We start from the raw sequence: 13,007 nt of genomic DNA, 5'->3' as shown, positions 1-13,007 counted from the left end.
ACTGTCCGATAAGGTTCTGAATTCAACATCTCTCTCAAAGGAAAACCTCCTCCCATTTTAAAAACTATTTTGTAATTGTAATTAGTATAGTTCTAAATTCATCAATATATAAAAAACGCATAAACAAACGCTACATGCATAAACACGGAATCATCTTTTGGTGACACTCTTATCCGTCTTATCCCAGTATCCATCAGTACACAGGCTCAGTCTGCCGGGGGAGGTTTCAGTAGGTGACGGGGACGGTGTGGAATGTGCAACAGTTACTGACCTGTGTTTGTGCACGATGGCACTGAACGCCAGGCCGTCCCTCCAGCTCGTGGTGAAGTTGTGGACGTTGACATTAGGGTATCTGCGAAGGACGGGAACAAAGAGAAATCAATCATAAACTCCAGTCTCCTATTACACAATAACATTTTCTTTATATATTTTATATATCATTTATTTATATTTTTTTATTTAGTCAACTAGCAGATGCTTTTATCCGAAGGGCCTTAGCAGTACATGTTATCAAGGAGCAGCTAGACGCAATTGTGGTATAGGGAGACCTTGTATCTAAATATACTTCTAAAGTATCTAAAGCGACTGAGCAGTGAACACAGCTTCATGTCTTTAAGGAGCAGGTAGGGGTAACATTTACATTTAGGGCATTTAGCAGACGCTTTTATCCAAAGCGACTTACAATAAGTACATTTGTCAGAAGAGAAGAAACAATATATCGCTGTTGGTACAGTAAGGATGTTCATAGAACAAAGTGCCAAGCACTAACAATCGCTAGATTAACCCATTCCCCGTACACAACAAAGCTAGCTAGGATAAGATGCTACTCAATGCTAAGTACTATTTTTAAGTGCCAGTACATACAACATACAATAAGGGTTAAGCACAGAGTTAAACATCTCGCTCTCTTGCCCGTGGCCTTGGAGGGATTGAACCCAGGACCTTTTGGCTGGGAGTCAAACACCACAACCACCACCCTATCCCTCTCTGGTTCCTCACCCAGCCGTCTTCATCTGGCACCAGAGCAGCAGGGCGTCTTTAGCAGACTTCTTCTCCTTGTTGTCCTCTGTCGCCACGCTGATGTCCTGGATCTGTGGACAGACATCAGGACATGAACACACTGCTCACGACATACAGACAGGGCTCCCGACATGATCACACAGGCTGGGACGTGCTCACCCTATTGATGACACATTGCTATGGGCGATTTAGACTTTGCATGAAGGATGGTCTTGCATAGATATTTGGTAAGTACAATTCCGGGCGTATTTACATGAACTTGCAGACACTTGTATCTAAAGCAACTTGTGGTAAATCCTTAAGGTACGGTTTTTACTGTGCATGTAGGGGTGACGGCATCTTGCCCGAGGATGCCTACAGTTGACAGTGGGGTTTGAACCAAGAAACTTTCGGCTGTGAGTAAATCACCACGACTACTAGATATATAGAGTATCCTGTCCCTTTCCCAAACTGTATATAATCTGTGAACTATCTTCATATTTATTTTGTCATATTTCAATGAGTTCAAAGAACCTCGACAGGGTGCTATGGAAAGTGGAAATAGACGGAACACGTTATCCAAGAATCTCAATCCCCCAAAAAAGCCAACTCAGCAGACTTCTGTTCTCGCCTGGGGAAAGAGTGGGCTGCATGCAGAGACCGGATTGGTCCATTTAATAGAGGGAGTGGTTTGGCTAACGAAGCACCAGGTGGTTTTCAACGAGGGGCAGGTGTGTGTGTGTGTGTGTGTGTGTGTGTGTGTGTGTGTGTGTGTGTGTTGCCGGGCGCTACCTGGAAGCGTAGGATGATGGTCCAGATGAGGCCCAGGGTGAGGCGGTGGTTGCCGTCGACGATGTCGTGGGAGCCCATGTTCTCAAGGTGGACCTTCTGCTCCTTGAGGAACTGCAGAGCCTTGTCCACGTTCTCCAGGCAGTGGATACGCATACGGCCCTTAGTGGGCTTGGGCTGTGGAGGAGAAGGATGAGGAGAAGGATGAGAATGAGGGTGAGGAAGAGGAAGAGGAGGAGGAGGAGGAGAGGGATTAGGGTGTGGAGGAGGATGAGAAGGAGAAGGATGTGGAGGAGGAGGAGGAGGAGGAGGAGGAGGAAGAGGAAGAGGAGGAGAAGGAGGAGGAGGAGGAGAGGGATTAGGGTGTGGAGGAGGATGAGAAGGAGGAGGATGTGGAGGAGGAGGAGGAGGAGGAAGAGGAAGAGGAAGAAGAGGAGGAGAGGGATTAGGGTGCGGAGGAGGATGAGAAGGAGGAGGAGGAGGAGAAGGAGGAGGAGGAAGTGGGGGAGGAGAAGAGGAGAAGTGGATGAGTTATGAAAATGAGGAGGAGGAGAAAACAAGGAAGAGATGGAAGAAGGAGGAGGGATTGGAAGTAAAAAAGAGAAAGGGGAGGAAGAGAAGGAGAGAGGGAAAGGATGAGGTGAAAAATAAGGAGGAGAAATTAGTGTTTATGTTCTTAAAAATATGCATACCTCACAATATTGGCCTCAGTAATAAAGAGGTTGGGGAACCCTGATTTAGCAGATGCAACCTACAGTGATTTCAGATATATACTATCAGGAGCTGGGCCATCTTGCTCAAGAGGCCTACAGGTTAGGCAGCGGAAATTGGGCATCAAACCCAGCACATTTTTAGCCACAGCTGAAATGCACCTTTACTAGTATTCAGTATTCAGAAGAAAGCAGAAGGTAATAGACTTGGTCTGAACTCGGTGAACTAATGAAATCCGAATAAAGGGGAAGAGAGGTGAAAAGGGCAGTAAGAGTTGAGGCGGATGACAGCTGAGGCAACATCAGGAGGACATCATGCTCGGAGATTTGAGTCATGTGTCATGGGAGGGAGCTAATGAGAGCGTGTGGGTGGGTGAGTTTGTGTATGAGTGACTGGAGAGCCAATGTGTGTTTGAGTGTGAGTACAGAAATGAGTGAGTGACTGAGTGAATTTGTGTACGTACGAGTGAGCGAGTGAGTGAGAGAGAGTGTGTGTTTGAGAGTGAGTGCGTGTGTCTGCATGTGTCTGCATGAGTGAGGAAGGTAAAGTATGTGTGTTTGAGTGTCTGTGCATTCATGCCTGCGTGAGTGAGTTTGCATCTGCATGTGTGTGTCATGTGCCATCATGTGTGTGTCTGTGTGTGTGCGGGGGAGGTGGCGGTCACGCTAGGTTGCCAAACTTGTTAGTTTGTTGCAGCTGCGGGCGGCAGGCGTGGCAACTGACCAGCTGCTCCCCAGAGAGGACCTCCAGCAGGCGGATGAGCATGCGTCCATCGCGCAGGTCCGTGTACAGGTCCCCGATGCGGCAGGTGACGCGGCCCAGGTGAGAGTTCACCCACTTGGTGAAGGTCTTCTTCTGCACGGCCTCTCGCTCGTCTGCAATGACACACACACAAACAGGAGGCGGAGGACGGTGAGAAGGAGAAGGTATATCTCTACTTAGCCACTCCAGCGCTGAGCACTGTTGCTTATCTCAATTAAAACGATGAGAACATGATAGGACCACTGTTTAATTTCCTGGCGGTAGACGGTGTTAACATCAGATGGCAACAGCTGCGCAGCTGTAATTGCGTTTGTTCCGAGCCATTTGTTCATTCGCGGGTGACCAGGATCGTGAGCGGTCCACTGGGCAGACAGAGCGGACGGGCTGTGGGTGGAGGCTTTACACCACCGGAGCTCCAGATCCGCTCTTCTCCAAGCAGGGACGTGGGTCCTGAAGGATGTTTAATTAACGTTCTGCACCAAGAGCCCAGGGAAAATGGAAGGTTGTGTCCAAGCAGAGCCAGACTTTGAATTTTAGCGCTCAGAGTGACCGAATCACACTCAACTTGAAGTGACTACATTTATTCCGGCTAAACAGAATGACCTTTGTGTTTAAGGGAGTGTTTTGAGTTCAACTTAAAAGGATTCCACTTAAGTTGAAGTACAGAGTTTAGCTTGGACAAACAGAACCACACCTATGTTTAAGCTGTGAGTTAAGGTCGGCCACATACTTGGGTCTAAGCACTGAGTTTAGCACTGCTAAACAGGCTGACACTTGAATGAGTTTAGCACATCAAAAAGAACAACATTGGAGTTTGGGCACTGCTTTTCACTTGACCTTGTTTCTGCCACATTTTTATAGGAACCGGGGCCTAGAAAAACACTTTCAATAAAGGAAGTTATAGCAGCAGTATCCCAGACATATGGAGCAGGGGAGTAAGACGCTAATCCTGCTACGTCAACCTAGCTAGGTGACCTCATTTATCTCTCTCCATCTCTAACTCTCTCTCTCTGTATCTTTAGGTCTACCTCTCTCTGTCTCTGCATCTTCAGGTCTACCTCACTCTACCTCCCTCTCAGCACACTTCACTTGTGAGGTGGTTGTGAGATAACTGCACCAACACACAAACAGATCGAAGGGAAGCAAAGCCCTGCAGCAGACAGCACAGCACAGCACACCAGCGCCGTGCTGCTAATTAGCTTTTGAAAGCAAAGGACACGCAGTGGGAAATACTCTACGGTGACTGCTAATGAGACGCAAACCTACCTCACCCCCAAACGCTAAAGGAACCGCAGCAATTATCAGTGAACAAAAACAGCTCCAGAAAGATGCACGTGCAATAGTTGAATGAAGTTGGTATGGTTGTGGACTATTCACTCGGGAATAAACAGGCTCGGTTTAGTATGCGCTCTGCATGCTATTCTGAGCTATTGTTCTCCAGCCCAGATTCAGATCTTTTTTTTCAATCCCGTGCCAATTTTTTCTTTTTACAATTGAAATTCAAGATATAGAAAACACATAGAAACTAGAAAGGACAGACATTTTCATTTAAGATCGTGTTTAAAATAATTCTGCTCATGTTACAGAAAATGGAAATGATATAGAATGTAAAATAAAAGTAAGTAAAACACATCAAAACATCTCAAATGTTGCAAAAAAGCAGCGTTCCATAGCTCTGAACAGTAAGGGGCGTGACAGCGAGCTGCTCTATTTCAGGATGATTAAATGAACTCCCTGAGGACATCTCAGGCCTTTAGCAGAGCGGTGACGCAGCAGAGCTTCTTCCTGCACATGGGAAAGGTGCAAGCAGCACAGGTGGCCGATTCACCTTGACAGGATGCGTCTCCATGGAGACCCCAGCCCGGTGCCTCCCCCCTCCCACTTCCTTTCTGCTGGTTTATTGATATTTTATCTCTCGCACCTCCCCCTTTCCACACACCCCCTGTTGCTCAGTAATACTGCATTTAACTTGATTATGGAACAGCCTTGTCCGTGCTCACGAACAGATGAAATCCCCCTCTGTGTATGGATAGAAGCTGACTATACACGAATGAATAATGTTTGCAATGTTTTTCGATGCTAGAGAACGAGCCGCCCAGGTGCTTCCTGTGGGGCTGTCGCAAACGTCTAAGAACTGACTTTTTTTCAATGTCTGCGATATATTAAATGTGTTGAATTGTTTTGTATATTTTCTATATATTTAAGGAGACACTTTCTTTTAAGGAGATTCTACTCCATTATATCTCGATCCTACTATATCCTATTTGTACGATTATATGATTGACGGTCTGGGATTAATATAAAACATCTCATCACCAAAACTGGTGTAACAATATCCAAATGAAGTCACACGGCAACACGGTAAGGATTGTCGTTATGGTGATGAGAAAATACCATCTTGTTTCAATTGAACGGAAAGTGTGCACGTTGTGAAATGATCAGCTACAGTCCCGGGGGGGGGTTGGTAAAAGCAGAAGAAAATGTGAAGTGTCACTCTCATTCTTTTTCAGGGGTGGAGTGACTAAACACAGCAGTGACTTAACGATTATGTCTTCTGTCAGCCTATATCACTTCCGGTTTTCTAGTGGTCAGTGTCCTCTCTCTTAACCCCCAACTGCTTTTACCACCTACCACTAAGCATGCTTATTCTTTATCAATTCGTTGTATGGGCCTTTTTATGTGCTTATATGCACAGTACGACTGAAGACAAACTGGGTAGTCGATTGAAGGGCAGAGACCGATGTGGTGTGCACACTCAACCTACCACCCATGACCGGATTTGGTCACACGTTCATTGCAATGTTTTTCAAATGAATGTTGAAAACGTCTTCAAATTTTCCATTCATTCATTCGTCCCCAGCGGTTTGTTTTCCAGTCGACCTTGCCGTGGATCCGAGATTGGCTGAGCTCAGAGCGGGAAACCGATATTATCACAGGAACGAGGGCTTGTGCTGGCTACTGATCGTAGATCACAGAGGAATGGTCCGCTGAGTCACACACAGGAATACTTCTCATAAAAATATTCCAGATACCAATAAAACGAAACTGGATGTTTTATGCCTCTCTGTAACAATGAAGCATAACTCTCACAGATAGCTTCTAACACTTTCCACAGCTCTCTCTGTCTTTTTCTGCTTAAGGGCTTGAGCAGATAATGGAGACAGTGGCGAAGAAAGAAAGGGAAAAAAAAGGGGGGGAGAGGGAGACAGAGAGCGAAGGGAGACAAAATAAATAGAAAGCGACAGAGAGAGGGAGAGAGACAGAGAGGGACAGAGGCAGAGAGCGGGAGGGGTAAAGAGAGAGAAGCTAAATGGGCCGACTGCTGACCGCAACAGAACAGGTAACACAACGTGACACGACGCTCACTGCTTCGAACACCCGGAGCCTCGGTTCTCCAGGAGACGCCGTCTAGTCCGCTGACCTTGGCTCTAAAACCACAGCCAAGCGTTCTTCAGAGTGCCAGACCAAACAAAGAGACAGGAGGGACTGGATGTCACCGGTAACACAAAACAACAACGGCCCAGGAAGAAGAAGACGCATGGCTTTTGTATTTGGATCGTATGACAGGCTGGCTCGGGCTGTGGTCTGAACACACAGAACCCCAACGGACCCTTGTGTCCTCAGGGCCTGGCCTCCACCTGGCTCGTGTTGCCTTTTTAAAAGATGAACTCAGAAGGCGATACTTCCTTGACGACTCACCTCGTCTCACTAGACACTCTGAGAAGACCCTGCAGGGTTAGCGTTTAGGTGTGTGGTGGTTCAGGTCAGGAGTAAGGATCTGGGAGGCAGCAATGAATCATGGGAATTAGCATAGGCATAGTGGGAGGATCATGACATCACAGGATCATGTGAAAAAAGAAAAAAGACACTATGGTTTCCTTTGTTTTGGCATGTCTCCTTAAAGCAGGCGGTTTAGGTACAAACCAACCTCAAAAACACCCATTAAATCTATGAACGCGCATTAATATATAACAACAAGGACACAGAACGGTTGGAATGTGTGTTTACCATCAAGAGGGAGGTTGTTTCAGTGGGCAGGTGAAGAGGAGCAAGAGAGAGAGAGAGAGAGAGAGAGAGAAAAAGAGACAGAGACAATGACAGAGATAGCGAGAGAGAGATAGAGAGGGGTGAACGGGCTGCATTCCTCTCGGAGTGCTGGGTCGTGTCGTGACAGCGCCCAGCATGGAGGACATGAGTCTCAATGACAGTCAGGCTGAGTTCCATCGGAATGGTACACTATAGAGCACAACAGTGTGGGTCCGGAAATGAAAACCCCATTCATATTCTGAGGTTTTGTATATTAGCCATAATGTCCCAACCGTCCAAGGTATACGTAACACGAGCCAATATACTGTGAAACGATGGCATATGCTCCTGTAGAGGCCACAAGTTAAACAAAAGTTTTTAGGAAAACATGTTTTGAAAGCACTACACTACCATTAATCCGTAAGTGTAACACAATGTCTTTGATTGGTAGAGCTTGCTGTTACCATCGAAACATTTACCGCACCCACAAAAGTCAAGTCGTCGATAACTGCTGTCACTGAACTCGATCGCTTACCACAGAGCAACTATGATTTCCCTTAGACTTATGGAAAGTTAGAGAGTTGTTGTTAGAGCTGTAGAGGGAATGAGCTGAAAAATATGTTGATATAGAATATATGACAAAAATTAAAATATATGAGAGCACTAACAGTGATATTTAGTGATTTGGGTAGTTTAGGCTAGGAATACACTATGTTGATGTATTAAAAACGAATAACGTTATTACCTTATATCATCCAACGTGTCTTAGCAACCACGCTCGGTGGGAACTGGTAGAACCGGCATTGATAGACGCGCAAGAGGTGATGGCAAACAGGAATGAAGGAACGTACCATGTCAATGACAACACTATACATACAAGCACGCACGCATATACACACACAATATATGACAAAACCTTTTTTAACAATATAAACACTATAATAATGACAAAGGTTGTAAGATGAAAGAAACGTGCTGAACTATTGATTTGGTAGCTGTCCGAAAAAGTTTGCAATGGTTTATGGGATGAGTAGTTCCCTCACTCGTTCACATAATAATGTACACTGTCTTTTTTTTGCCTTGAGTAAATGTTTTTATGGTCACGATTAACTTGATGGATAATTGGCTTGGTTCCAGGCTTAAAACTCTTTATATAACAATTTTCTGAAAAGCCAATGCAGAAAGTTAATGGGTAATTTACTTCCGGAAGCAGAGCCGTTCAAAACGGGAGTGGTCACTATTCATTATAGGGACCACAATTGTACACCCAACCTAAACCAAGAAATCAACAAAATGGTGACCCCCTCAATAGTGCACTATAAAGAGTTGAACAATTAGAACCCAGCCAAAGATGTGCAGCAAGACACACATAAAGCACCACAACAGCACGGTGTCACACAAGACAAACTGACTCCTGGCCTTTGTGGTGTTTGCTCATTATACAAAACAAACACCAAAGCCGTCATCAGCAGCAGCATCTGAGGACTTCATTGAAGCCGCTTCAGTTTTTCTTTTCCAGCAAACATGGCCCTGTTGTCATGTGAGTGCTGTGTCAGTTGAAGGGACCAGACCACTGTTGTCTAATAATAATAATGTCTAATTGCTAATTCTACCAGTAATATTTGGCGCTAATGACCTTTATGGAAGCTCACAAATTACAGAGGGAGTGTCAGTAGCCATTAAACACAGACATGCAATGGCAGTTTTTCAGTTGGTATGAAAATAACATGCAAATGTGTTAGTGCTCAGACGCAAGTTTTAAAAACTTGCATGGTGGAACCGTGTGGTGTGGAAACATGTGGTGTCACTGCATATCAGTTTATCAAGGTGACAGTTAATTCTTGCTTAACTGCTGGACTGTGTACACAGAAAACACTGCATGACTCAGACTGTTTGTTGTACCTTCCCCTTGGATGGATCCGGCGTACACAGTAAGTACACAGAGGGAGAGAGAGACAGAGATACGGCGTGAAAGAGAGACATAGATACAGCGTGAGAGCGAGACAGAGATACGGCGTGAGAGAGAGACAGAGACAGAGAGAGAGAGAGAGAACAGAAGCACTAATAAACCACAAAATCAGATCCTACAAGATAAAGTAAGTGTGAGAAATTGAGTTATATTAAAAAAAGGCCTCTTCTTGATTCTATTCCAAGTGTTGAGCTGCCATTAAGCAAGGCACCTTACCCACCTTGCGCCTAACTCTTCCCCCTAACTGTTCCAGCTGGTTGTCTCCTAGCATGATAGACACACGGTGTGCGTGTGTGCATGTGCGTGTGTGTGTGTGTGTGCGTGGTGAGGTAATGTGCTACTGTGCACGGCCGTTAAACACTACTGCCGCTATGAAAACACTTCATAAATGCTTCCTAACCCTTATCCCTAGAGGTAATAAAGGTGTCAGCCTCACCTGCCACTCTAGGGTTTTGATGGACTGCGAGACAAACAGTACATCCGTAGGCACTATTGGCTCACTGGCCTTGTCTGGCTTCCACTGGGATAGGCTCAGAACAGATGATGCGGAGGCGCTCACACTGGTCCATAATAACGATGCCGTGCAGAGCGGTGCACTCATGAGCCTGACAAACATGTTCTCCGTCGCCCAAATGTCCTCAGGGCGGGACGGGGACACTGGCAGAAGCCCTCTTCAGGAGGCCACTCGTCCATTAAGAAGTGGGCGAGAAGGGGGAAAGACTAGTGGTTTGGATGCTTCTCTCTGTATTCACTGTCTAACTCCTGTACCTTCTCCTTAATGGCCTGTCTCTGTACTCACTCTCAAACCCATACCTATGTCTGTACTCACTGTCTAACCCATATACCTTCTCCTTAATGGCCTGTCTCTGTGAGTCTCTATGGGCAAAAGTGAATAAGCAACTAAAAAGTGAACCGGTGAGACCAACATATGGTCTCCTGAAGACCCTGGTGGCGGTCTGGGAGTCATTAGGGAGCTGCTGCTGAGGAATCCGCCGCCTTTCATGTGCCTCGGCTCAGGCCAGAGCCGGCCGGCCTTCCCCTCGCCTCAGTCCCAGTAGCCCTGACCCCAGTAAAGCCCCGACACCCAGTCTCCCTACTTCTTCTCCTCATCAGACACATGCCGGGGCCTCCGGTCAGCTCGTCCTCGAGCGGGGAGCATCAGTAAACTACAGACATCAATCAGCTAGTTTATTTTCTTACACATAAACAAGATTATTATGGTTTGGTGTTTTGCCAGAGGCAGCAGCCAGGGGGGCTTGTTCTCACTGGGAGCGTCTCTCCCTCTCTCTCGCTCTCTTTCTCTCTCCTTTGAGACGTGCGGTCTCATGTGTCATGAATTAGAGGAGCACATCACAGTCTTTAGTTGGGAGATTGTGAGGTGAGGTAATGCCGTTGACTTGTGCCCGTGTACACACCATTAGTCACCAGGAATGTTCCGCAGAAGGTACAGAGAGCTGGGAAATGACAACGCGACGACTGACTTCGGTTGGGAAAAACTAATAACTGTGATCGCTAAAACAAACACGTCTGGATACACACCTCGCAGTGGTTGTGCACGCCTATTTAAAAAGGCATTTTTAACATGACAACTTAATCAGTGAACTTATCTTATCTTCTTCAAATATTTCTACATACGGAATTCTTGAGCGAGATAAGATGAGCGGCTCTTATGACATCGGCGCGGCTTTGACAAGGGTCCTATCGCTAGCATGGACTTCTGAAAACCGTAAAACCAAACCTCCACCTACAGTGGTCAGGCTGGTTCCTGTCCCATCTCTCCTCCAGCTGGCATGCAGTCTGCGAATGATTACAGCCCAAGGGCAAGACTAGTTATTACAGGGACACCCAGACACCATGACCCGTCGCTCTGTTATTTACGTTTGCGAGGCGTTTGTCACAAAGTCAAAAAGCGTCTGCTGTATTGGCACCTCGGCTGGCGACAAGACCTGTTAGCGTAGTTGTTGGCTGCCACACCTCGTTTGGAGCTGCGTGGCCCTTTGGTGGAATAGTGAGCAATGCAAACACACACTAGCAAACCATCTTCAAGGAAAGTTTCCTTGAAGATGGTTTTACAATGACTCGTGCTTAAGTGATATATAAGCTTATTTTAGGGCTTGTACATTAGAATGCATCTTGGGGTTTTTAAATCAACACAAAGATACGATAACCTAGGCTATTGAAAACTTTGCTTTGCCACGGTCGCATGAGAAACGCTGTGGGAGTTTGAAACACAAAAATGTCTCCCCAAAATGCCAAACCATTTCACGATTGACTAAACAATGACCCATAAAACATTACAACGAACATGATGACTAATAGTCCAATGCTCCTACGCTTCCGAAATAGCTGCAGTCTTTCCGATGTCGTGATACAAGGCCTACCTTCATCACTATTTTTACTTTCATACACAAACATATAATTTGTTGACATGTGACATGTTTTTGCTATAATTGCTCGCCTGAAAGTTAATAAAACTAAATGTAAATGAGTTAGTGGGTAGAACAACTGGACCGTGTCATTGGGGCCAAGCCTGTGGTGCTTTTACTTCCTCTAAATGTAACCATTGTACGAGTAATACAATGGTATGAATTCATTAATAGTCGGTAATATTGGACACATTTCTCATGACGTTTGCTGATAAAGCTTTTCTTTTTATTAAATACGATTTAAAAGTCTACCTCTACATATAGCTTTAACCAGCAAGGCCTTTTTCAAGGAGACACTATGTATGTTTTTTATCTTCTCCAGTAGCTGCTTAATCACTTATAAATAAAGCTTCATTCAATAAAAAAATAGCTGCAGTATCTCAAATCCAGGAGTCAAACTGACTCACTTTTCATCTCTGTGTCATCGACCCTGAACTCCAGAAACATAAACCAGACTGCAGAACAAGAAAAGCATTATCTCTGAGCATTTTTTTGGCAATCAAATTTAAAAAAAAAAGGATTAATATAACACCCAGCTGAATTTGATTCTGGCAATATGTTTGCATCCAATAGCTGCAACACTTGGGTTTGCGACTGTGCTGAATCTGTGTCTCTCATCTGGGCCCAAGCTATAAAATCCACAATACTTTAGGAATGCACCAACACCCTTTTTCCCCAGTAAAGATAGGCCCATCACTCCCAGTCTTTCTCCATAACCATGAATCAGAGCCAGTACATTGTGCTGGAGCTAAGTCATCAAAATTACTAGAGTAAGAGCAAGACAGATTTAGGATACATTAATATTAACACACAGTGTTTTTAAGTGCATTAATGTATATTTTTTATATATATTTTATATTTAACCATGGGTGATTTTTTTTATATTTTACTCTTGTTTGTCATGACTTAGTGTCTTTGATAATCATAAAAAGCACTTTAATAAACATTTGCATCCATCATTCTTAAATAAATTCCATACACCTTTATTCGGTTTATGGACATCTGTCAGGCATACTTTGTTTTAACATCTGATCTATCTGACAGGAACATTTGGTCCAGGAGTATCGCATCAAGGACACGTCCAGGCTCCACTATTGACATTCTGGAACATCCTTCAAAGATTACGAAGCAACAATAAGAAACAAATGTGGGTATATGTATGCTGTGGACAGATACTCTCCACACCACACCCACTTCCTGAATACTAAGAAGAATGAAAACAGCTTTGGCTCTGAAACCACCCACCCCCCCCCCCCACTTCAACCACCACCACCACCACCACCACCCCCATCACCTGCAGCATGGCCTGCTACACACCGCCTTGT

At 45.1% G+C, this 13,007-nt stretch overlaps 1 protein-coding gene across 2 annotated transcripts in view; it reads right to left on the bottom strand.

Moving 5' to 3' along the window:
* sptbn2 (spectrin, beta, non-erythrocytic 2) overlaps positions 1 to 13,007 on the bottom strand; it is a 48,799-nt gene that overhangs the window by 30,121 nt on the left and 5,671 nt on the right. For both annotated transcript variants that reach the window (XM_084473918.1, XM_084473917.1), the window contains exons 2-5: positions 3,223 to 3,374; positions 1,792 to 1,965; positions 1,000 to 1,091; positions 272 to 352 (exon numbers count right to left, since the gene is read on the bottom strand). In XM_084473918.1, the coding sequence (XP_084330044.1) occupies positions 272 to 352; positions 1,000 to 1,091; positions 1,792 to 1,965; positions 3,223 to 3,374 (499 nt within the window). The remainder of the gene's footprint in view (positions 1 to 271; positions 353 to 999; positions 1,092 to 1,791; positions 1,966 to 3,222; positions 3,375 to 13,007) is intronic.

This window comes from Micromesistius poutassou, assembly GCF_964030765.1.
Source record: "Micromesistius poutassou genome assembly, chromosome: 10".
In the NCBI taxonomy this organism is placed as follows: Eukaryota; Metazoa; Chordata; class Actinopteri; order Gadiformes; family Gadidae; genus Micromesistius; species Micromesistius poutassou.
The sequence above is the reverse complement of the archived record's forward strand: the minus strand, read 5'-3'. Positions and strand labels throughout refer to the sequence as shown.